At 38.0% G+C, this 24,770-nt stretch overlaps 3 protein-coding genes across 3 annotated transcripts in view; 2 read left to right on the top strand and 1 right to left on the bottom strand.

Annotated features, from left to right (window-relative positions):
• The window catches only part of syt1a (synaptotagmin Ia), a 43,989-nt gene extending 37,891 nt beyond the window's left edge, over positions 1–6,098 (top strand). The window contains exons 7-8 of the mRNA XM_062443782.1: positions 2,315–2,448; positions 5,892–6,098. Coding sequence (XP_062299766.1) covers positions 2,315–2,448; positions 5,892–6,098 — 341 coding nt within the window. The remainder of the gene's footprint in view (positions 1–2,314; positions 2,449–5,891) is intronic.
• Positions 6,099–12,357: 6,259 nt separating this feature from the next.
• Positions 12,358–17,216, top strand: LOC134004298 (NADH-cytochrome b5 reductase 3). The gene is made up of 9 exons (XM_062443522.1): positions 12,358–12,486; positions 12,777–12,902; positions 13,226–13,298; positions 13,397–13,503; positions 13,604–13,733; positions 13,823–13,906; positions 14,857–14,942; positions 15,077–15,176; positions 16,150–17,216. Exons 1-9 carry the CDS (start codon positions 12,466–12,468, stop codon positions 16,320–16,322), a joined length of 900 nt encoding a protein of 299 aa, XP_062299506.1. The 5' UTR covers positions 12,358–12,465; the 3' UTR covers positions 16,323–17,216.
• Positions 17,217–17,838: 622 nt separating this feature from the next.
• LOC134004297 (liprin-beta-1-like) overlaps positions 17,839–24,770 on the bottom strand; it is a 31,182-nt gene continuing 24,250 nt past the window's right edge. Inside the window, exons 14-25 of the mRNA XM_062443521.1 lie at positions 24,427–24,580; positions 23,313–23,448; positions 23,106–23,228; positions 22,600–22,750; positions 22,007–22,118; positions 21,830–21,918; positions 21,543–21,665; positions 21,308–21,433; positions 20,300–20,488; positions 19,060–19,221; positions 18,839–18,904; positions 17,839–18,706 (exon numbers count right to left, since the gene is read on the bottom strand). Coding sequence (XP_062299505.1) covers positions 18,614–18,706; positions 18,839–18,904; positions 19,060–19,221; positions 20,300–20,488; positions 21,308–21,433; positions 21,543–21,665; positions 21,830–21,918; positions 22,007–22,118; positions 22,600–22,750; positions 23,106–23,228; positions 23,313–23,448; positions 24,427–24,580 — 1,524 coding nt within the window. The 3' untranslated portion in view covers positions 17,839–18,613. The remainder of the gene's footprint in view (positions 18,707–18,838; positions 18,905–19,059; positions 19,222–20,299; positions 20,489–21,307; positions 21,434–21,542; positions 21,666–21,829; positions 21,919–22,006; positions 22,119–22,599; positions 22,751–23,105; positions 23,229–23,312; positions 23,449–24,426; positions 24,581–24,770) is intronic.

The raw sequence follows: 24,770 nt of genomic DNA, 5'->3' as shown, positions 1-24,770 counted from the left end.
TATCTATAGATGGTAGTAATATTTTACTTCACATTCACTGCCACAGTCTGGTCCCTTGCAGATATAGTATGTTCATTCATGAAACATGATATCATCCAACCTTTTCTTAGTGCTTGAAGTTTCCCAGTTCCTTCGCAGCTGCTTTGTATAGCTTACAGTAAGAGGAAACTATCGAGGAACTTATCTATGACTTTTACAGCCATTTAAGAGGACTCTTAGTGGTAAGATAAGATCCTTTGTGAATATGGTTTAAGGGGGTGCTGATAAAATTGCAGGAAATCAGACACTGTGTTAATATACACTGTAGCCTGGTCACTGTAAATGTGGGGAAACATACAGCATACTTCTCTCCCTCTCCTGCATTACTACCCTGATTATAGAACCATGTTTGTGGATACATGACATTTAAAAAATAGTAAGATTATTGCATGTACATTTTCTGATTGGTTTCACCTCTTAGGCACAGTGGTTCTCTTTTGTGTGTGTGATACCTTTTATGGGTTACAGGAGCTTCAACAAGTTTGTGCTAACTGGGTAATAATAAATAGATGCATATCATGTTGATTTATCTTCCATAACATACGTATTTGATTGTATGATAATTGATGACTTTACTCATACTTGCTGTTCCAAAAACTGCAGCAACAGTATTAGGTAAGAAAAAAAGAAGTGAGGGAACAAGAAGGGTTTCTTTGAACCACATTACTCATTCAGTCATTATTCATCCTCAAAATCCTTTTTTGTCTGCCCCTGAAACTTATTACAATTTTGAACTCCCTATATGTTGGACTAATTAAATTCTCCCTGCATGTGCGAATTAACATTGTCGCCTCAATCCATTTAATAGCTCAATTACAAGCCAAAAAACATGGCATTTATTATCCAATTTGAGAAGACGACTGCTGCTGTTTTCCCTCTGTGTCCAAAATAGGACACTGACTGTCCTCTCCTCAAATTTAGTTGGGAGGCCAATTTGGAGAATGTAAACAAATCAGGAGGAGTAGCGTAATAAACGAAAGCGATGGGTGGTGTGCTGTATTCAGACACACACTCTACATGATTGCCAGAGAGTGGATGAGGACGGACAGAGCAGACCACTTGGGTTCCACTTGAGATGGCATTCGGACAGATGAAAATGAGGCTCTCGAATGAGGAAGGTTAACTGAGTGATATAAACGCACAGGGCCAGGTTCGACACCAGGATGAAGTGACTGAGGGGGTGATTTTTTTCATAAAATAAAATGTATTGATTTAACCATACCATAGACTCAGAAAGGCTAAATAACAACAACATACGGCTACTGTTAAGCAATGGACCCATTCTGACCATGCTTTTTGTGGAAGGAGTTCACCGCCAGAGCAGCGTTTAGCTAGCTTGGTCTTGGAGATCTCATTGCTGCTACTGGGCTACTAGTGTTGGCTTGGTTCTCTACCATGTTTTCTTACCAAGCAAACAAGATATATGAATGTTAATGTGAGCTGAACTATGAGTAAACAGGCAAGCTTTTATTAAAAAATATTTTTGCATGAAGCACAAGCACCCCCTACACACAAAAAACAGCACTGTCCATGGTTCTGAAACAACAGCTAAGTAATAATGACAAGTATTTCCCTTTTAAAACCCCTCGTGGTACTGGGATCGCACAGCACTCTCATGGTCATGTTTCATAATAATCAAACCTAATTCTTGCTTTGATATTAGTCTACTGATGTCACTACTAGAGGTTTGAAAGTTTGTTTAAAGCTTTTATAATCATTAATATTTTATTATCAATGGATCGAAAGACTCTGCTGATCCCCCGTCAGCTCTAGAATGTGTTTGACCATCTCTCTGCTCATTGTTTTTTTGGTTTACAACCTGCAACTTTAGTGTTTTAGGTCACTCTCACTGCTCTCATCAATATCATCTTGTGATGAATGGTTACAGCAGATGCCACATGGATGCAACGTCCCTGATTCGACTCTGTCTGGGGACCGTTTTTGCATGTCTTACCTGTATCTTTCACTTTGTTTGCTGTCTGCCTTTCGACTATCAATTGTCCAATAAAGGCAAAAATGCCAAAAAAACGTATCTAAAAAAAGAGAAAAATGATTAATATTCAAATGAATGCTGTTATTTTGTACCTAACAATCTGCTTGATGCAACTGTTTTTCCATATCGACTAACTAAAGGGATACCATCTCAAAGGAGCTTGTTCAGGTCATAAAAATCTATTAATGCAGGTTTCAAGGATAAGCAAATGAATGAAGATCAATAAGAATGTATTTAAATCTTTGTCAAAAAAGGTGAAAAAAAATGTTTATTTCTTTGCAGATCCATACGTGAAGATCCACCTGATGCAAAACGGCAAGAGGCTGAAGAAGAAGAAGACGACAATCAAGAAGAACACCCTCAACCCTTATTACAATGAGTCCTTTAGCTTCGAAGTCCCATTTGAACAAATCCAGGTACATTTTCATCCATGTGAGAGTTTGCTAAAATATCTGGCAGTGTGATACACCGTAGGGACAAATTGTACTACAAGAATTGATAAGTGAGTGCTCATTTACCAAATAATCAGTTTAGAGGCTTTTCATTATAACAGTATAATCAAAGTCACTCTTGTTTGAATCAGCGTCAGTTTTGCAATTTGACTAGCCAATTGCTCTGCGGATGTGATCTTGTGCCCTTTTATTGCCCGTAGCGTGTATCTCACTGCTATTTGTTACATGTCCTATAATCATTATCATAAAGAAAATACAGCAGCTTTGTCTCAAGATAAAGAAGTTTTTTCGAGAACACTGTGAAGGAAAAGATGAAAAATGCACTGTTGCAGCAGGGAATAGCAATGAACAACATTATCTCTTCAGGCAAGACAGTAATTGAGTCAAATTGATTAAGTCTGTCACAGCTCACAAATCACGGGTTTGAGCCCACGAGCCTCTGATTCTATTTGAACTGTGTTGATCCCAATCAACCTTGTCCAAATCAAGCTCTTACTTAGTAGTACTGATATCACTATGTTGGCTAAATTTACATTTCTCATCTCGCCACCAAGAGCCAGGTTGATCATTAAATAAATCATTAAATAATGACTTGTCCCACTGATAGAATCAAACTTAACTTCTTATTGATTAGATGTATTGAACGTCGACACAAGCTGTGTGACATTTTGGAAGTTAAAAACATACTTTAAGGACTTAACTTGACTTTGAGTCAAACACCAACTAAGCTCCTCAAAGAGGTTGTAGTTTAAAACTGTTTAAACTTCACCAGTGTCAGTTTTTTAGGCCTCTGGCTGCATTACATTTAATTTTACATAAGGGCACTTAGCACTGTGGGGATTTTTTATTTAATTGAAGTCTTACTGCCACAATTATTACCTCTCTCCAGTTTTTTAAGGAAAACAAATACATACATTATACAGTATAATTTGGTCATCGATTTCCTAGGAATATTTTTTTCAAGTCCTGTCTACAACAAATTATACAGAATGCTTACAGAGCTGCAAATCATCTGCTTTTATCGACAGAATCTGAATGCTGAATTTGAGTTAAACTTGACCTTGGGGCATTTTGAGTAAATAATCTTAAGATTTTAATTGTCTCAGAGAATGTGTGGGAATTAAAAACCGTGCTTTTAATTTGTTTATCTCATTACACTATGAGTGTTATTGACTGAGGTAGATCTACATCTTTCTCAGCAGTGCAGCACTCAGTGACACTGTTTAGATTAATTTACTTCAATCTATGCGCCTTTACATATTCATTTAGTTTTGCAGCAATGGCACATTTAAACTGTGTCTCCACATAGATTAATTTCTCCTATATGACTTAGAGAGTAATACAACACCGTGCATTTGTGGTTGAAAGTTTCAAACCTCTCGACTTGTTACCACTTCTAACTACACCCAGCAGTGTCAAAGGCACCTGTAGTACACTTGTACTGTACATCACTGCAGCAACAGTCAGCAAAAACAAGATTATCGAAGCTTGGAATGTGTACTAAAAAGTAGACAAGGCAAGTTTATTTATATAACATGTAAAAGTAATTTAAAGTACTATAAAAATAGGAAACGTGTAAGACACCAATGTGGACCCCAGGAAAAACAATGAATTAGATTTTTAAAAGCCTGATTTTAAATGCAACCGTAGCTAAACTATACATTCATTTAATACATTTTTTTTCCTGTTTTGATTTTAATTAAATTTAAAAGGTATATTTTAAAGGAATAGTTTAGATTGATAGCGATCTCACGTCAGTGTATTCAAGACAGAGCTGCAGTCACATCATGGTTAGCCTAGCTTAGCATTAAGACTGGAAGCAGGGGGAAACACCCAGCCTATTATTGTCCAAAGTGGGGAAAAAAGTCCACCAACACCTTTTAAAGATCACGATTTAACTCGGGAGTTACGTGCTCGAACTGTTTACTGTATTTGTGAGTAACAGTTGTGTTCAGCATCCCAGAGTGTTGTCGTAACAGTGAGATTTCCAGAATTTGTTCTGCTAAAATTTGTTCTGGCCACCCTTCTCTATATTGATATCAGTATTTTTAATCTCATACTCATATCACATACAAAAATAGACATAATTCTCAGACGGTTGAGCTATTCCTTTAATTATTGTCAACAGTTTGATTGTTATTGGTGTATAGAAACGACAAAACATTACTGGCTGGTCATTAACAAAGAGGGTCTGCTGCTGTCAAAGAAAGCCTTGTTTCATTAGGCAATTTGAAGGGGAACTGTACCTTTAAAAACCAACTAACCCCAACTGGCCATCTGGGAGCCTTTTTCAGTATTTCATTACATGGCGTATTAGGCATGCTCTTTTAGAACAGTGGCTCAGAGCTCACGCAGGTGGCGGTAGCCCCCATCTCAGTGTGCAAGTGGATCGAAACTTAATCAGGGCTCTTTGTGCACTAATTCATATTCTCTGCCAGAGATTGATGCCCAGGTCACTCCTCTTTTGCAGCGTCCCTTTGAATAAACACATGCAGAGGCCGAGTCTAAGACCTCTGAGTAATAAAACATTCTGCCATTTTTTCGCTGTGAGTATAACCGAGGCCTGGTCTGGAATGTCATTTACTGTTAATCAACATTAATGTCCGAAGGACTCCCTCATTCTGGTACTGGTACTGTACCACTTCAAGTAATAGTCAAACAGTTTAATACTCTAAAAACATTTTATACTTAATATTAACTTATGTTAAAGTGCAACTATTTATTTCATTGCATATTTCTGGGGGAAATTCCAGGCTCCACAAAATATAAGGTTCAGTGTTCAGTTGTATTATGATGATACAATGCAGTATTGTACAATGAAATGTGGCCCCCTCCACACTACACACAAAAACATTTATTGACAAATGTTTTAAATCAGAAAACAAAATAAAACGATAAAATTGGCAATGAAATAGTACAGGAAGTACATAAAAGTAGTATATCTACAAGGAATATAATTACATACAAAGCAGTAGTTCAATTGAAAATGAGAAAACCAACTCCAACAGAAACTCCAAGTTCACCAAATAAAATGTTTGTTTTTTAAAAAACCTTTATTGACAGATGACCTCTGAGTAATTCAGGCCAGAAAGACAAAAATGTAACAGAAATCACATATTACCAATGATGGGAGACAACTAATCTTGCAGATTATCACTTCAATTGAATGTAAGAGCAGAGACACAAGTCTGCCTTATTGTATGACAAAAATAACTAACTTTTCGCTATGATATATCAGATGTTAGAATGTGTATCTCTGTTTGCTTTATTTCCCTGGATGTCTTTTAAAAACTCTCACAGCACAACTGATCCCTGCTGATACAAATGAACATGAACCGTCTTTATGCTGACGACGCCTTGCTCTACTTTTATGTCTCCCTTCTTCTCCAACTCTTCCCTCTTCACAGAAAGTGCAAGTTGTTATAACTGTTCTGGACTATGACAAGATCGGCAAGAACGATGCTATCGGCAAGGTCTTTGTGGGCCTCAACAGCTCGGGGACGGAGCTGCGCCACTGGTCCGACATGCTGGCCAACCCCAGGAGACCCATCGCCCAGTGGCATGTGCTAAAGCCCGAGGAGGAGGTGGACGCTCAGCTCTCCACCAAGAAATAGACAGGGCCCTTTCAGCACCTGCCTTGTAGTACTCTTTAGCCAGTATGTGTAAATACCTCAGTGATATATGGGTCCATCCATGTAAACCCCCTCCCCACCTTCCTCTTTACCCCACCTCCCAGCCTCTCCCCTCTTTACTGCTCCTAATTTCACAATCAACCCTAATTGTTCAAACTTCCTGCGACATTCCCATTCTCTGCTTTTTTTCTATCAGGGTCCTACTTTTCTTGCTTTTTTCTTCCTTTCTTTTTTTTGTCTCTGATTCAGCAGTTTTTTTGTTTTTCATCGCCACGCACTTAACTGCCCCGACCAAATGCCCCCTTCTTTTAAGCAATATGATCTGTATAGATAGCGCATGACTGAAAGAATTTATTGTACCACAGTTGTATATATAAGTATGCAGACAAAAATGATTTCTAGTTTATGTGTTTGTATGTTGTTACCCGTTTCCTAATCTGTGTATATCTTGATGTTTTTAATAAGATGTTCTATTTTAAATTATGTAAATGCAGATATAGAGGAAAGCCAATATTATATATCCCAGGATTTAAAAATTCTACCTTATTACCTTATTGCATTCCAGATATTAAAAAAAAAGTAATTTCAACCTGCAAAATGCTAGTGGAAATATATTCACATTGTAAAGGACAATGTCTGGCTTTAAGTTCAGCAAATGATCATTACAGAAAAGACCAACAGATGAAAATATATACACACTAAACTCCAAAATACAAGGCCATTAACTACTATGGTTCTGTGGGAAAAATTATGCTTCTGGAAATTATACAAGCACATGATTTCTTACAACTTTTTGTACTTATTTCTCAATCAGAGGACCTATATGTTTAGCTTGATGCACACTGTTACCAGAAACAATAGTCAATGCAAACCAGTTAGCATTTCATCTCTCCATGTTAAGCAGTTTCTTCTAAGTGAAATAGGTCCTCGTTTTAAAGGCTATCGTTCACTTCTACTGGCTTATTTTTGTTTGTTTCTTTTTTTCGTCTTCTTTTTTTTTTCCAAAAATGGAAAATGCCTCCCAAAAAAAAGACTCATTTCCTAACCCTTCAGAAACAGACCCCTTGTGGGAAAAAAAGCACCAAGCTGTAGCCATTGTGTCCTTAAGCTTGTTTAACAATATTTTGTTAACTGCTTTCTTTAAACAGCCTTGTCATTGTCGGAGATATTATCGCATTTAGGCCGGGGTCTGATCTTTGAGAGGGAGTTAAAAAAAGAAAAAAGAAAAAAAAAGAATCGTGACTCTGGTTTTAAGAGGACTATTTTTTAGAGCAATTCAACAAACGTCTTGACTATTTTTAGTAAACTGCATGATTTTTTTTACAATCTTTACTAAAGGCTGGGACGGGGGGAGATCTACTGACACCAGGGGCTGTCTCTTCTGATACGATCCCCTTGCCTTCAATCAGAGGAGAGGGAGAAGAAAAAAAATCAAGAGTAATGTTTAACTTTGGGTCAATGTATGACTATATTGACAGAGGTGAAGCGAGTTTCTAAACACTGCCATTTTCAGGGAGGTGACTTGTGTAGAGGCCCTCTCTTTCATGCACACTCCCACTTGCTAGTGGTTGTAGCTTTGGTTTATTGGGAACAATGTCTTTGGCTGCAATGGTGCCCTGAATCGCAGTCTTTGCTTTGCGTTGCCTTCTCACAGTGACAATAGAGCTAGCCATGTTTTACTGCCAATTTTAACATTTATGTGGCTGCTGTTTTGCACTGGATGTCTTTGACCTAGCTTGTTGACTTCTTTACGACTATTGTTTTGAACGATTATTGGCTGGCTTTATTCCAGGACACCTACAGGGGGAGCCAGAAATATGCCCGCTCCATCGGCTCAATTAAAAAAAGAACGCAATATTGACAAATCACGTTTCAGCCAACAGTGGTTACATCAGTTTTATTTTCTTGTTGGCACAGGACTACACCAAGCGAATACGAAACAACCGTAAAAGTTAATGGTCTGCGTAGGCTATTAGTCCATCATGTCCTTTACTACGGGTCCAATTAGGAAAGGAATAAGTTTAATCCATGAAAACCATGAAGTCTCTTATCTTGGAGGAACCTCTTGCATATACTCGATGCTAGCTTCAGGAGGACTTTCTAAATGTTTTCAATGTTATTGTGTAGTTGATAGCACTATTATGAAAAAGCTACTTGTCATTCCATAGGAGTCTCTGAGGACTGCTTTGTGTATCACTGTGAATGCCGTGTGTGCTTAGAAATGTAGACTTATCAGTAGGTAGCGAAACCAGTTTGTTCTGTAGTGATGTCGTAGCGTTTAATGCCATTTTCCCTTCTACACGCAGAGAGACTGAGAGAAAGAGAGAGAGAGAGAGAGCGTGACGTCACCTGACTACACGCGGCCAAAAAAATACAAATAAAAAAGGCGGGAAGACGTTTTATCTGAGCACGAGCGGGTTGCTTCACACTGCATTTTGTTGAGCACTGTGCAATACTTGTATGTTCATCCCGTGGTGTTAACGTGGGTGGCGTCGCTCGAGGAAAAAAGATTCTAACTCTAGAGGCTGATTATAGTCCAGAGAGATGTTTCTCCTTTCCAGTGAAATGGTTAGGACACAGCACACTTAGATTCAGCTTGTAGGTTGGAGCTTGACACCACTTGTTGAACTCTGTTTAGGGTTCCCTCCCTTTTCGCAGGTTTGTTTTTTCTTCTTGCACACAGTTCCAGCATCAGAAGTTTCAGGGAGTATTAGTTAAATACCAAACAAGATTACACATTTAAATAACCCCCTTAAAAATGCCATGTATATATTTACATAATCATGTCAAAAATGTATATCTAGAATAAATATAAAGTGACATGAATATGATTACTCAGCTGCAAATATCATGTTATAATATCTATCATCCATAATACTATATCTCATCATCATTTCATTTCATCCTGGATTTTCTTTTTTTTAAATTTGTTGACTGCTCTGTTGATTAAGAACCCTTTTATATTTGAGATGAAAACTTTGAATGTACAGTATGGACTGTGTCGGTGTAGATTATTTTAACCGTGAGATTAGATGTACTTTGCACTTTTTGTTGTAAAAAAAAAAAAAGAAAAGTCATTTGTTTATATTTTTTCAGCTATTATTAATTTATTTCATAACCCTTTGGGTTAGAAAAACCTCCCCTGTCCGATAGCATTCCAAAAATCATTGAATATACTTTAATACGATTGCATTCCCAATCACTCCTCAAACAGGGGATTTTTTTTATTTGACATGTATGACATATGTAGATGAACAAGTACAGCTTCAGATTTAAATGAGGAGAAAAAAAAGGATTAAAGTACAAGGTAAAGGGTCTACAAATATGGCCTGAGCAATTAAACATTAATGCAAATAGGTTTTACTAACGGAGTAATCCGATCAAAGCTGAAAGAAAATCAAACAGAATTACGTCAGACGTAACACGTGCAAAACGTATCAGGGAATTCGGTAATGGGCAGCATTGCAGAACCCACCGGATTGCGAGGTGTGTGGAAAATCTACAAAGCAAAAGCCATTACCTGCATTGCATCGCAATGCTCCTCTTATTACGATTTCCTACCAAAGTATGCATGCATAATCGAACCCCAAATTCTCCTTGTGTAAGATACATAATCAAGCTCTCTGTGTGACAAGGAAGTCAAGATTCTCTCCAGTTGACACCGACGAAAAGACACACTGACCTTTCAAAAACAAAGCTGTGTAAAGTAAATAGAATCTGATGCTGTAGAAAGATCCTAGTTGCCTTTGTGTATATCAACTGCCTGCTTGAGTATTTTGTGTGTGGAAATTTTCTCTGTAATCTTGTAGAACTGTTTGGGGTGTTTTTTCCTGCCATATTGCTCGCAGTGACGACGAGCCGCTGACAGTTATATTTGCTGTGTATACCTTCATTTTTGACGAGGTGTTTTACAGTTTTGTTTCACTTTGTGTAGTGATTCACTCTGTGGAGTTTTCTGACTGTTGTTATATAACTTCATATACACAAATGATCAATAAAAATGTTTTATTTCCTGTTGATACAGAACTTTATCATGTCATATGTTCCTTGTAGTAGCAATCTTCATTACTACAACTACAGTGGCAGAAGAAGTGTGAATCACTGCTCTTAAGAAAAGTGTCTCCATGTGTTGCTTGCATGACAAATTCAATTCAAATGATGATGTTTGTTTCTAAACACTTGGAACTGACTTTGAATCAGCCAAACCGGCCTGTTAAATAGGTCACTACTGCCATCTAAAGGACATAAAGGAGCATACAGCAGAAGATCAGCACAACAATGAAAAAAAAAGAAAAAAAATGGATTATGTTTTTCCATTTTGCCCAGGGCACTGATCAATTTCTATTAGTGAATAATCACTGATGTCTACTAGAGCCAGAAAACAAGAGTAGTAGTAGGTATAATAAATAGAATAAACAGTAAAGTAAAAGGTACTTTATTTGTCACATATACAGTTGTACAGTTAAATATGGGTATGTATGTATGACTATGGTAAAATATGTACTGTATGAACAGAGTGATATAAATAAGATATAGACAGTGTGACCCGTGGTAACAGTGGTCAGTGTATGAAATGTAAACACTAGCAAATGAAGAGTAAACAGCTTGAGCTAGGATAAAAGTATGATGTACACACTGATCAGATGTTAACACTCAAAGCAGAAGAATAATATTAAGATTTTATTCACATTTCCCCAAAATGTTGCGTTACATATTTGGTGTCTTTGGACATCATTTAGAATTTAAATTACTACATTTTGATGAGATTGAATAAATTAAAGTAACAGATAGCAAATATATCTATATTAGCTTGTCAATAACATTGTTTTAGCCTTTGAAGGTCAGGTATTTCATGTTTGGCATACAAAACCTGAGCTGTGATGGCATTATTTCATTAGAATATAATGCATTTTCTGTAGATAAGGTAGAACATAAAATTATATTATTTGGTAAGGGTAGAAATGATTCAACTCTATTTTATTTTTATTTATTTTATTTTTATTTTTCGCAAATTTTTAATTACACAAAACAAGACAAATAATGATAGATAACTCATTGCAGGGAGAGGCGGAAAACCCAAATGGGCTTACTTAAAGCCTCCACCTAAAAAAAAATAAAATTACACAATATTACAGAAGATAATATGACTACATACAACAAACCGAATAATTTCAACATATATATAATAACAACAATAAAAAATAACAACAGGAAAAATGAGAGTAAGTGTGTGTGAGTGTCCAAGTGACCTACTTCAAAGGTTCGTGTGGAAGTTAAAAACAACTTCATTATGAAAGTTGTTCTTTATACAAGTGTTGCTGGAGTTTAGACCTCTTTACACATGCTCACAATAAAAGCTTAGTTTTATGACTTTAAGACTAACTTTATTAACCTCTGGGACTTTGGGATGTCACTATGAAATAAGAACAACAGGTAGTAGTACTAATAGAAGTAATAATAGTAGTAGTAGTAGTAGTAGTAGTAGTAGTAGTAGTAGTAATGGCTTTTGTTGAGTACTCTGCAGAGTTTCTGTCGCTGCTGTTTCTGTGTTCTTGCAATAAAATAATAATCAAAGATAGGATCTCTTTCAGCTAAAGTGTGACCAAAGCAATGTTCATATATTGTTGTATATTATATCATATATTGTCCATGAATAATACTGATCTGTCATTCAGTTTCATAAAACTCTCTCTGTCAATCATAAACTTTTATTGTGGGAAGTATGTCTTTATTTTATTGTTCTTATCGAGGACTTTTATACTGAAAATCCAGTAACCGACATACGGAAGTGACGCCAACAGTGTCAAGTTAGCTGTCATGAGATGGACGTTGTGACACTGTAACTAATAAACGACGCAAATAAATTTTTTTCAAGGATGGCGAAGTCATGACCCGCCCTTACTCTGCTTCTGATTGGCTAAAACTCGCAGCCTTCATTGGTTGAGGAATTCGATTGTTTATAGCAACGGTCAAAATATTAGAATCAAGCAATCAGATGCAGAGTTGGGCGGGCCATGACTACGCCATCCTAGTATTCGACAATATGTAACTTAAAAACAGTATAAAGACGGTGTTTTGAGCTGTTTAAAAACGTATTACTCGTTAAATAATGAATTCATAATTAAATTGATAGTTATAACAGGCTTTATGGATGTTATTAGGTAAGAAAACCTGACAAAAATAGAATCAAGGTCTTTTATTTTGACGTAGAGACCGGATGTTACCTTATTAGCTTGAAGTAGCTTGACCTACTTTCTTGACAGCTCGTACTCCTATCAGCGTTAGTTGCAGAAAAACTCCAGTGTGGCGCATTAAGAAACACTTTGGCAGTAACTTGAACTGACTGAAAATGCTGTCCTACATCATTGGCGTAAGTACACTTTCATGAAAGATATATCCTAGACTAATGTTATATATATCAGCTAATTCCTTTCGCTTTAGCTAAGACTAGCATTAGCTGTGGTTTAGTATAGCTTTGCCAAGGGTGTTTGTTGGGAGCTGGACGGGCCTGACCGCAGGAACTGCCAAGATATGAGTCATTTCTCCTGTTTGGATTTAACCAAAACACAAAAATGGCTTGACATTAGTGAGTCAACGCCCCTAATACTAGCTCGGCTATCTTGACTCATACTGTCCCACTTCTTAATCTTTATATTGCAGCTCATCCGAGGCGGTTTTGACGGCATCATCAACATCATCTTCAGACTTCTCTTCGGAAAAAGGAGACCTGCCATCACCTTAGAGGACCCCAACATCAAGTATGCACTGCGGCTGATAGACAAACAGGTAGTCTCTTTTTTCTTTTTTTAAGTTTTTAGGTTGTATGTTTCACTACAGGAGGGCCACCTGACATTGCTCCTCCTGCACATTTCTCCTTTTGTTAGTTATTGTTTTACTTTATTAATCTCCAACACACCTGCATGTATTACTTTACTTGTATTATGTATTTTTTTTAAATATTTTTATGTGCAAATAAACTAAACTAAACTCTACATATTTGCAAACGCAGCAGATGCGTTCAAGGACCACCACTGCTGTTTGTGTATTGTCATGCTTGTTAGCTGCAGCTGTGTTATCTGCTAAACACTTCTGTGCTTCTGCTTTTTCAGATTGTCAGCCATGATACAAGGAAGTTCCGCTTTGCTCTGCCGTCCCCTGAACACATCCTTGGTCTCCCTATTGGTTAGTATGTGCACTCAAGTCACGTGTTTGTATATGCAAAATATGAAAACCAATATAAGAAACCAAATTGAAAAAAGGACATCTGTTTTCTTTCCCAGGGCAGCATATCTATTTGTCTGCAAAGATAGACGGAAAGCTTGTGGTCCGTCCTTACACGCCGACCTCCAGTGATGATGACAAAGGCTGTGTGGATTTGGTGGTGAAGGTACTGTCGTTAAAATTTAAAAAAGAAGTTGTCGCTGTAAAATTCAGTGGTTTCCTTTTCGTTTTTCTAAGCCAATCTTCCTGTCATCCCTTGTTCACAGATTTACTTCAAAGATGTCAACCCTAAATTCCCAGAGGGCGGGAAGATGAGTCAATACTTGGAGAGCCTCAAGCTCAATGACGTAATTGATTTCAGAGGACCCAGCGGCCTTCTCGTCTACAAGAGCAGAGGTCAGCACTAAAACATATGCAGATGAACAGATGTTTGGAGTAAGTGAGTCAGATGATACATGTGTGACGCTGTAACTCTCCCTCTGCAGGAAAATTCGCCATTCAACCAGATAAGAAATCTCAAGCTGAGATCAAGACGGCCAAACATTTGGGCATGATTGCTGGAGGGACGGGTAAGCGAAACCTTTCACTCTCTTCACCCAGGAAATTGATTGACAGAGACAACAATAATAACCACAGTCATTATATTTAGAGGATTTTGCACCTCTGCTCTTTGTTCTTGAAGGTTATTGTTAGGTTTTTTTTCTCAAAAGTGCAGATATCATTTTTTTAATCATGGTCTTCAGTTTAGTTGGGGTGCAGGAGACCCTGACAAAATATCCACACAAAAAACGCTTGCAGTGCCAACCACTGATGGCCAGGTCTCCCTTGTGTAAAGAGGTTTCTGACCTCAGTGGGATTTATGTGGTTAAAATAAGGTTAAATAAATATTGCTGAGTCATTCTTCAACTTGCAAAAAGCAAAGCTCATGTTTCTTTTTAAGGTTTGTCTTCTAAGTTTGATTTTTCAATGAGTTAGTGCAACGCTTTTAAGCTGCAAACGTCTCCCATGTGTCAGATTTTTGCATCGGTGCATAAATGCAGAAGTGTAAAAGTATGCAGACACCCACACACTACACCCGTATCTTGTTCTAAACTGATGGGCATTAATCTGCTGCTTGAAAAGCCTCCACTCTTCTTCTGGGAAGACTCTCTGTAAGATTTTGGATCTTGGCTGCAGGGATTTTCTTCCATTCTGTCGCTTTAGCATTAGTGAGGACGTGACTGATGTTGTGCGATAAGGCTTGGCTCACAGATCCAGCCCTCAGACGGGGCTCTACGCAGGCCACTCAAGTGCTTAAACATTAAACTGTTGCTATAAAGTTGTCAGCACTGTACTGTCTAAAATATTATTGTATACTGTAGCGTCAAGTTAAAGGCTATAGACAGCTGTTCACATACTTCAGACGATATATAGTGAGAGTCTAAATATGGAAATTCTTTGTCTGAGAGTCTAAACCTTAATATTTAACATACTAACACAATGCACCTCTTTCTTTTTCTTGGGCACTGTTTTCTTCCAGGGATTACACCCATGCTGCAGATCATCACAGCTATAATGAAGGATCCACAAGACCAGACAGTGTGTTACCTGTTGTTTGCTAACCAGGTATGTTTCACTTTATGCACTGCACGCTTGCCTGCCAATATAAAGAAGGAGTTGATTGTACAAAACAGGAGACTGGTAGAATGGGTTCATGCAGTAGTTTCAAAGCAAGCACCTTTTCTTTTTCTTTTTTCCAGACGGAGAAAGACATCCTGCTGCGACCGGAGTTGGAAGAGATTCAGGCCAATAATCCAGATCGGTTCAATCTGTGGTTCACCCTGGACAGAGCACCTGACGGTAAATTCTCTAACAATAAAATAATTGTATATTAGTTCTGCCAACACGCTGATTTGCCTCATTGACATTTCAGGTGTTTCACAGGGTCTTTATTCATGCACTCATGCAGAGCGTGTCTGATTTTCCTGTTATGCGAGACTTTCTGTAACCACTTGTCAAACCCTGTCAGCAGTATAATTTATCACAACTACAGTATTATTGTTAATTATACGTTCTGTTTTTCCATCTTTGTTGTAATTAATCTGTATTTTGGACCTGTTAAGTCTCTAACCGGTGACAGTCTTGTGTTATTTCTGTGTTTCCTCTTGAAAGATAGCAACTACTGAGGCAACAGATAGTGATGTCTTAGAGGAAATGATTAATAAGATTTAGCTTTCTGTATAATCAGGTTTCGTTTTTGTTTTTTTTCATTTTTAGTTCCTGGTTGTAGATAAGTTTATAAGGACTGCAAACTAATGATTATTTTCAGTAATGATTAATCTGATGATTACTTTTTTTTGTCTGTAAAATGTCAAATACATTTACTATTTTGATAATCCTTCAATTTCTCTTTTTCCAGCTTCTCAAATGTGAATTTTTTCTGCTTTCTTTAATCTTCTATGGAAGTAAACCAAGTATCTTTGGGTTGTTGACTCTTGTGGACATTTAAGGAAATGACCTTGAGGGGGGCTGGGGAGTGGTTCACCATTTTCTGACAATTTATGGACCAAACAACTCAATTAATTAATCGAAGAAAATAATCTAAAGATGAATTGATAGTGAAAATAATTTAGTTGCAGCCTTGTTAAAATTTAGGGACCTGTAAAAGAAAGTTACCAGCTGCTGTAACTCATTCTCACCAGTAGATGTCACTAATGAACAGTGTGTTAAATGAGGCCTCAAGTAACTCATAGCAACTTACAGGCGTCATTATAAGCATAAACCTTCTTCTACTGAGTTGTATTTAAACTTTTGCATCCTCTCTCTGTTTCAGACTGGGAGTACAGTCAAGGCTTCATCAATGAAGACATGATTAGGGATCACCTACCACCTCCCAGTGACGACAGCCTCATCCTCATGTGCGGACCTCCACCAATGATCCAGTTCGCCTGCAACCCTAATCTTGACAAAGTCGGCCACTCCAACAGCCGCAGGTTCACCTTCTAGACGTCTGTCCTCGCCAGGTGTGACTATCAAAGGGTGTCCAGTTATTATTATCTCTGCCCTGAAAGCTTTAACGCACTCGTACAGTACAGTTACAGTGGGTATTGCACTATGTATACTATATTTATGCCATGGTATTCATCATGCAACAGAATCACAGCTTGGACCAATTCATGTGATCAGTAAGAGTAATGAAAGTGAGGGAAATGGTGAAAGACTTGAGTGTGTTTGAGACTGAAGATGAGGATGTAGGGATGGATTGTTCAGACGTAAGTTCTCAGATTGTTTTTGTCGTAAATTTAGACGTGATTCTGTATCTGTTGCAAAAAATCCTGCTGAGGCCTCCTCCTGGTGGTTTCAACATACCAGAAAGTTGAGGCTTACTGGCTTTTTTTGAGTGCCTTAACACTTTGCAAGTTATTCTTATGCACCGTTGGGAGAATTGCGAGCACTTGCTTCGTTTATACAAAATTGTGTAATTATAATTATTCCATCGCAGATGTTGAGAATGTTTTACTTGCTGTTTGTCAAGCAGTGTCCAAAATGTGTCACGTCAAAGATGTCATTAGCTAAAACATGTTCTCAGTCGGTTATTGAACGTGATGTGGATACCGATGCGATGTCTTTGTCAGTGTGGCAACAGTGGCTACTTGTGTTTTGGATATGCAACATAAAAGTCAATTGCTAATGAATTATTAATGCTTCAAGTCTTTAATTCTGTATTATGATGAAGCTAAAGGAATCTATAAGTATTTGATCATAACGGTGTTAAAGTGTTTATCTTGCCTGTTTTAAAGGGAACTTTGAATGAAATGAAAGACATTTTTTCCATCAGAAAATGCTTTTCTCTTATTTTTATTACCAAAAAAATTTAAAAACAACAGAATAAAACCAGAATTGGTATGCATGACAGTATAGATCTGGATCATTCATTCCAAAAAAACAACAACAAAGACTTTGGTTTCCGTGTTTACTTTCTAACATTTTGGGAAATAATGCTTATTATTCACTTTACACGCTAAAAGTCTGATACTACGTCCATGTCTGTGTGTTAAGTAGAGTGCTGAAACAAGGAGAAGCTGAACTTAAAAGACTAGAAACAGGTTTAATTAAAATCTATCCGCCAACCAACTACTTTAAAGTTTACAAACTACATGTTGAATCTCATACATTAAATCCACACAAAAAAGAAAAGTGTGGTTTTAGGTGGAGTTACATGCTTTAACAATGAAGTGAACTGTATATGGATTAAACAAACAAGATAAAACGTGATCATTTGAAATGCTGGTAGGTTTATTTTTGAACTCCACCTGTTTCCAGTGTTTATGTTGAGCTTATATAATCGCCTCCTGGCTCCAGCTTTACATTTAAAGGCACAGACATGAGTAGTATTTCCTTATCTATCTCTCAGTAAAGGGGGTGGATGTGTGTATTCACATAATGTCAAACCATTTTCTTTACAGGATCATGTCAGCCAAACTACAAAAAAAAACACTTTCTCACTTCCTCCAGCGGTATTTAGCCTCACTGTTAAGATTTTATTTGCTCCAGTTCAGTTCAGAGCTTCACTTTTCTCTCTCTGAGCCAATACAGTGAATTAATTTAGTTTGTAGTGCTTCAAACTTCAAAAGCAATCTCCCTTTTCAGAAACAGTGTCCTTGTTACTCTGAATACTCTGCAGAAGGCACACTATGTGTTTCTGTGATTTACTAAAACTACAAGCATCACACATGCAAATTTTGTTCATCTTCATTGTATCAGAAATCTCACACAGACTTGGATAAATCTTTAAAACACAGACAAGCTAACTAAAATGATCTGCATGGCTAAATAGACCAACAGAAAGTGAGTAAATCTTTTCTGTTATTTCAGTGAACTCACCCTTTACAATAATTTGAAGCAAATGAACGTACCACAAAATGGAAAGTTTAATCTGGCTGCAGCCGTGGACAAACTGTTCAGTGCTACACTCAAAAGACGAGTAATACAGCTGAGGATAAGTCCTTAAAATAAAGGAGAGAAAGAACAAACACGAAAGGAAGCGTTGAATAATAGAATAAATGCAGAAAGAGGTACTTTGACGCAACAAAATCTCGCCTTTTCAGGTCATGCATTATAGTTTGGCTTCAATAAATATGTATTTTCGGGCTATGGTTGTGCTTAATGATGAGAATACTGTAAAAGCAGAGGTCTCACATGTTTACTGTAAAGGTTGGTGGGAGGTGGAGGGATTGGCACAGTTTAGGTTTTCTTTTTTTTTTTTAAACAAAGCTCGGCGAGCACAGTGACTCAAATCAGATGCTGGAGTTGGTGTCGGTTACAGCAACGTGGACCTCTGGAGGACTGACGGAGACCTCATGAAACAGCTCATCTTCCTTCAGCATGCTCTGAAACACAAACAGGACAAGAGAGAAGAGAATAAGAGTTTATATATGACTCAGGTTTGTACACTGTGTCCAGTGTTGGTTATTCTTTCACACAGTTAAGTCTTATTTACTGTAAACATGTCAGTGTCTCACCGTCAGATTGTTGATTCCCTCAGAAAACGCTCCTATCTGTCTTACAGTCCCTTCAGAGTCTTCCATCTGATAAAATATACAAATAGAAGATCAAATATGAGAGAGAGCTCAAATACAAAGTAAAGGAATTATTTAAAATGCTTCAATCATTGTAAGAATTGGAGATCAAAGAAGTTAGACGGCCTGCCTGGTTCAGTATCAGCAGGGATTTTAACCCTCACCTGTTCCAGGTGCTCGAAGGTTTCCTCGTAGATCCGTACGCCGCCTCTCTGAAAGCTGCTGCTTTTGGGCATTTCCACGTTCAAGGGGCAGACGTACTCCTCGCTGTCATCGTGACGTTTTTTCCTGAGACTGCTGAAGCCGCCGAATGACAGTCGTCTCGGCTGAAGGAGGGAAAGAGAAAGAATTACTTTACGGAATACGCATTGAAGTAGTTTTCAAGCAGAAATATTAAACATGCCTCAGTTTCAGCTTCTCAATGGATTCATTTCTTTGTCTTTCGTGATAGTAAATTGAATAACTACAATGCATGTTTTACTTCTTGTCGGACAAAACTGTTTGGTGACCTTGGGTTAAAACCCTACGTGCTTACTTTTAGCCTTTATTTGTTATTTAAATATCTATTAGCAACTTTTAATGCTGCTGTCTTGGCAAGGTCCCCTTTACAAACCAGGTTTCCAATCACAGTGGGACATCAATAATTAAATAAAAGGGTAAAGAAAACTATGATGGACATGTTTTACTGTTTTCTGACATTTTATGGGTGACATCATTTATTATTCCCAAAAAAAAGTTTTAATCTATAATAAAAAATAATTGTTAGATTCATGTTCAAATGAATGGCTGTGGTTCAGAAAAAAGAGCAGGTCGTCCACTAATCAAAAGATTGGTGGTTTGATCCCTGGCTCCTCCAGTCAGCATGTCAAAGTGTCTACTAGACACTTACACACACATACTGAACCCACATCAGAGTGTGTGTGTGTGTGTGGGTGTGGGTGTGAATGAGCATTTGAACTCCTGATGGGCAGGTTGTCACCTTGCATGGCAGCTTCTGCCATCAGTGTGTGAATGTGTGTGTGAATGAGGGCATGTGACATGTAGTGTAAAAGCACTTTGAGTGGTCAGAAACAGTATTTTACAACAGCAGTATTTTCTAGTCTTGTATTGGTCCGGGTTATAAAACCACAAAAACAGAATTTACACCATAAAAACAGTAAAAGTTTGCACTGAAAGCATGTTAAGCAGCTACCAACATCAACCATATAATGTTAAACAATATTATTATTATTCATTGATAAAAGGCCTGATGAAAAATAAGTCAAGACATAGTATCACTATATGAAAATGATCCTGGACAAAAGCTGCAACAACAAAGAAAATATGAAATATTTTCCATCTTATATGAATCAATCTGTCCAAAGCCCAGCTGGACAGAGAGGGATTAGTTTGTGAGGCATTTACCTTGACCTTGGCGGTGGCGCTGAGGACGGTGTAGTCTGGGTTTTCCAGACACTCCTGTTTGAGCCGCTGGGCCTCGGAGCCGATGAGCAGGTGGAAATGTGTAGCCAGGTGGCGTCTCAGCAGGGTTTTGTTGGGAGGGATGTTGAGCAGAAGGGCGAGCGACTCCACGTTGAAGCGAGGCTCCAACACCTTCAGAGCACGCAGATATTTGAGAAAACATCATGGGGAGAGGTCAACGAGGGGAACGGTCATGACAGATACTTGTTATCTTGTCTGCTTTGTGAAAAAGTAATTAGATATTGGTCATATTAGTCAGTCATGTAGTTCTTCTCTTTCTTCTGCCTTAACATTTGTGACATTTTATGTCTAATAAAGGTTGTTATCAGTAAACCAAACCAAACCTTTTTGAGTTTATTCAAAGTGAGTAGATCTCTTTACCAAAAAATGAACTCTACAAATAACCTCTGATCCACTTAAAGTGATAACACATTCTTAAAGCATACAAAATACTGCAGTGATTGGACACTTCGACTGCCTTTACTTTAGAAACATTTCATAGAAGTTATCAGTTCAGAGCTGCAATGAATAATTGATTGACACAAAAATGAACAGCCAACTATTCTGATAATAGAATAATCATTTAAAGTAATTGTTAGAAAAAGAAGCCAAATTATCTGGGTCTAGCTTCTAAAATATAAAGATTTTATGGTTACTTTAGTCTTCTAACTTAATATGTAAAACAACATTTGAGGACTTCACCTTGGGCTTTGGAAACTGGTCAATATTTTACATCTTCTGAAATTTAAAGACCAAACGACTAATTGATTTGAGAAAGTTCTTAACAGATTAATTGAATCATGCCTTGTATTAATTTTACTTTTTTGCTAATTTCATTTAACATGTTCCATAATGTGCTGCTATCGTAATTATTCCACAAATAAATTGCTAAATTTCATCTAATTTATCCAAACTTTCCCCTAATCTTCATCCTCATCCATTTCCTCTCACCATCAGCCCTCCATGAACTCCGCTGCCTCTCAGATTCGGGGCGTATTCGGCTAAATCCACAGAGCGGAGCCACTCCATCACTCTGTGGTTCGTCCACTGGGAGATCTCTGCCGGTGTGATGTTGTTCTGTACAGTAAAAAAAATGCATGTTTCAGAAGCAGATTGATCCAAAATAACTCAAAAAATACTTAAAAACAAAAATCAAAATGTGTGGGTTGTGACTTCTGTGCGATACCTCATCAGACGGTCGTCGCCTGAGACAGTTGGGTTCGTAGGAGTTGAGGCGGAGAACCTGAATGGCCCTCTTGATGCTGAGGTGATGGAGAACGCTGCCCACCTTCATAGACAGCAAGTCCTCCTGGGAAACAGCCACAGCATCAAACAACAAAGTTACCACAAAGTCATGTCACCTGTTGAATGATTTATTTAGTGGGCAAATTCAGGCAGAATATAAAGGTTTCTTGTCACTTTAATGACAAACGAGCTCCTCAAGCTTTCATACAGTCTCCAGTAAGAGCTCACCACTGTCATGTAGTGCAGCATGCGTCCATCAACCCGGCCTTCGTCAAAGTGATTTTTATACTGCGGGAGGCCGATGTCATCCAGCCATCCTGAAACATCAACATCATGCATTTAATCTAAAGGTTAAAGATACCATACGGTCATTTTCTCAGGCTGTGAAGATGACATCACACTCACTGGTAACCCAGTTGTGGTCCAGTTTGCCCTTCAGATCCTCTTCCTCTGACCCGAGAGCCTGCAGGGCCAGCTGGAGCTTCTTCCTGTGGAGAGGCTGCTTCATGCCCAGCTCCTGATGATGTTAACAGGAAAACAAAACATCACATACAGGAAATGTCAGACAGCAGCAGGTCAAAGGTGAAACGGAGCAATTTTGCATCCAATTTCTTGGAGTTTAACCTCCAAGAAATTCATCTACTTTAAACTTTAAGCTAAAATTTGAAAGGCCGGAAATAAGAGGTTTACTTTATCAGGCTGCTTAACACCATTATATGATATATATTATGTAGCACAGACATTTAAGAGATTAAAATCTGGTGTTTTAGCTCATTTAGGATTTCTGACACCACTAAAAACAGGAAATTGTCAAAAGCCAAACAATCCAAAATAGACTAGGCGGGAACTGACAAAAGGTCAAATACAACCAACAAACTTCAACTCATTTTCTTATTATTTCTTTTCAGGTCGCTGCCCTGAAATCTAAAAATATGCCACATAAAAACACAAAGCAGCACTGTGGTAGCAGTAAATCTTTCTCATAAAGACACTCCCACCTTCTCCAGATCGTGTTGTGAAGCCTGCAGTAGTGTTTGTCCAGATTTGATCCAGCTCTGGCCTTGGGCGACATATAACCCGAGGCCCTGCTCATGCAGCCAGTCACACACTTCCTCCTTATTCCACCGTGAGAAAGGAACATCGACAGCACTGGCAGGGACAGAGAAAGAGTATTGGTGACGTTAAATCTACAGAAACAGCATCGACAAAACATTTAAGTCGTTTAGAAGAAGAAATAATAAATAATAATGCAATTTATTTTCTGTATACAGCATTTTCTTTTCCCTAAGGAAGACTGTAGGGCTGCAACTAATGCTTTATATTGTTATTGATTGATCTTGCAGTACATTTTTTGATTAATCGAGTAATTATTTTGTCTATAAAATGTCAGAAAACTTTACCTATCATTATTTCTGTAGGTGGTAGGTGAAAACATGTTTCTTAAATATATATTTACACTGCATTATAGGTTATGGTTCAAATGCATCACTATTATTCCACCTACTTGTGTTTTATTTCTCGTGACCAGCCGAGGCGAGGGCCGGCTGTGGCTCTGACTCCACCCCTCCTGAACTCCATCTCTGCAGCATCGTCGAGGTTGAAGGAGGTGGAGTGACTCCTCTTTAGCCTTCAGGAGTGAATATCGCAAAATAAATGACCAGACGTGAAGTTATAATAATGTGAAAGCAGCTGACGGATCACAGCTTGTTACCTGCCGAAGAATTTCTTAAAGCCTTTGGACTTCTTTTTGGTTTCGGGTGAGGAGGGCAGGGGAGCTCCATCCTGGGATTTCCTAGAAGGAGCACCAGCCAAGTCCAGGTGTTCTGTGCCTTTACGTTCTGTCTCAGCTGTAAAAATAATTACGTACCTACTAAAACGACTGCAGAGAAATACTTAAATAAAACTGGACCACCCATCACCACTGAGAACAGATCAGATTTTGGACAATTAGCACTACAAGACTTTCTTTGAGTAATCTATCAGCTTCAAACAACACTACAGCATCAACTAGAAGAGGAACTGCTACAATCTAGGTGTTTATTTTACTGTCCTAGTTCATTAACCTCGAACATCACAACTAAGACCACCCATGCAAACGATTAATCGATTACTATGAAACACACTACTACGGTTTTCTCATTTTCAGCGAATGAGAAATGCTTCATTATTGAAACCGGCCACCATCAAAACAGCTGAACTGCAGATGGTCTGAAGTCATGAATGAGGGACAGCTGGATGATTTAGTGAAATCACTGACAAACACCCCAAACCACAGACAAGAAACAAGAAAAACTAAATTAAATTAAATTAAAAAACTATGTTTTAATGAAGATCAGAGCAGTGATTCCCAACTTTCCTTGTTAAATATTGTATAAAAATGTTGTTTTATCTCTTTAGGCCTAACAGTCTGGAGAAAAATGACTCTTTAATTTAATTGCTCACGACTCTTTGATGTGTGATTGTGTCCAAGGGTCACGAGTAAAAAAGGTTGAGAATCACTGATTTAGAAAAAAGTGGGGGGAAAGTTTGTGTGTATCAGAGACAGTGTGACAATGTGATCATTTGCTACAAGTGAAATGGTCACATTACAGTGTCAGTATTGTCTGTATGTACATCCAGCTGTATCATCCAGAGCTGTGGTCCAAAAAGGCCACTCTGCTCTACTGTACCTAACGCAGGTGCACTTGCACTCCGTGAGCGATCTTCACAAATTACCACCCGTGGTAAAAACATGAGAATCGGTAACAAAACATAAAGACATATTAATATAGTGAAAAATATGAATTATGTACATTTCCAGGACTGCATGGAAATCAGGAGCTCACCCAGATTTGGAGCGCTGGCCGTTTGCTTGCCTCCACGCAGCTTGAAGAAGCCACGACCGAAGGAGGCGCGGGCTTTCTTGGTACCAAAATTTTCATCACTCGTGGCGTTTATTTTACTCGACGAGGAGGAACCAGTTCTTGTTTTATCTTTAGTCTGTGAGAAAAAAGTTCAAACACAGATGTCAGAATATAGATAATAATATAGATAAATAATTTCATTTTGAAGGGGGGGCAGTGTAGTTTCACTATTTAACCACTAGATGTCAGAAAAGGACAATCTGCAGGGCAGCAACACACAGTGAATCCTGTGATTGGTCCTGTGACCACATGAAGAATAATATTAT

This window comes from Scomber scombrus, chromosome 22 (genome assembly GCF_963691925.1).
Source record: "Scomber scombrus chromosome 22, fScoSco1.1, whole genome shotgun sequence".
Classification (NCBI taxonomy): domain Eukaryota; kingdom Metazoa; phylum Chordata; class Actinopteri; order Scombriformes; family Scombridae; genus Scomber; species Scomber scombrus.
This window is presented reverse-complemented; position numbering and strand designations above follow the sequence as displayed.

Bases quoted from the DNA above. Each gene is read 5' to 3' on its own strand.
- LOC134004298 (XM_062443522.1), top strand. From the start codon at position 12,466: ATGCTGTCCTACATCATTGGC. The intron at 12,903-13,225 runs GTAGTCTCTTTT...CTGCTTTTTCAG, and splicing joins TGCGGCTGATAGACAAACAG to ATTGTCAGCCATGATACAAG. The intron at 15,177-16,149 runs GTAAATTCTCTA...TCTCTGTTTCAG, and splicing joins CCTGGACAGAGCACCTGACG to ACTGGGAGTACAGTCAAGGC.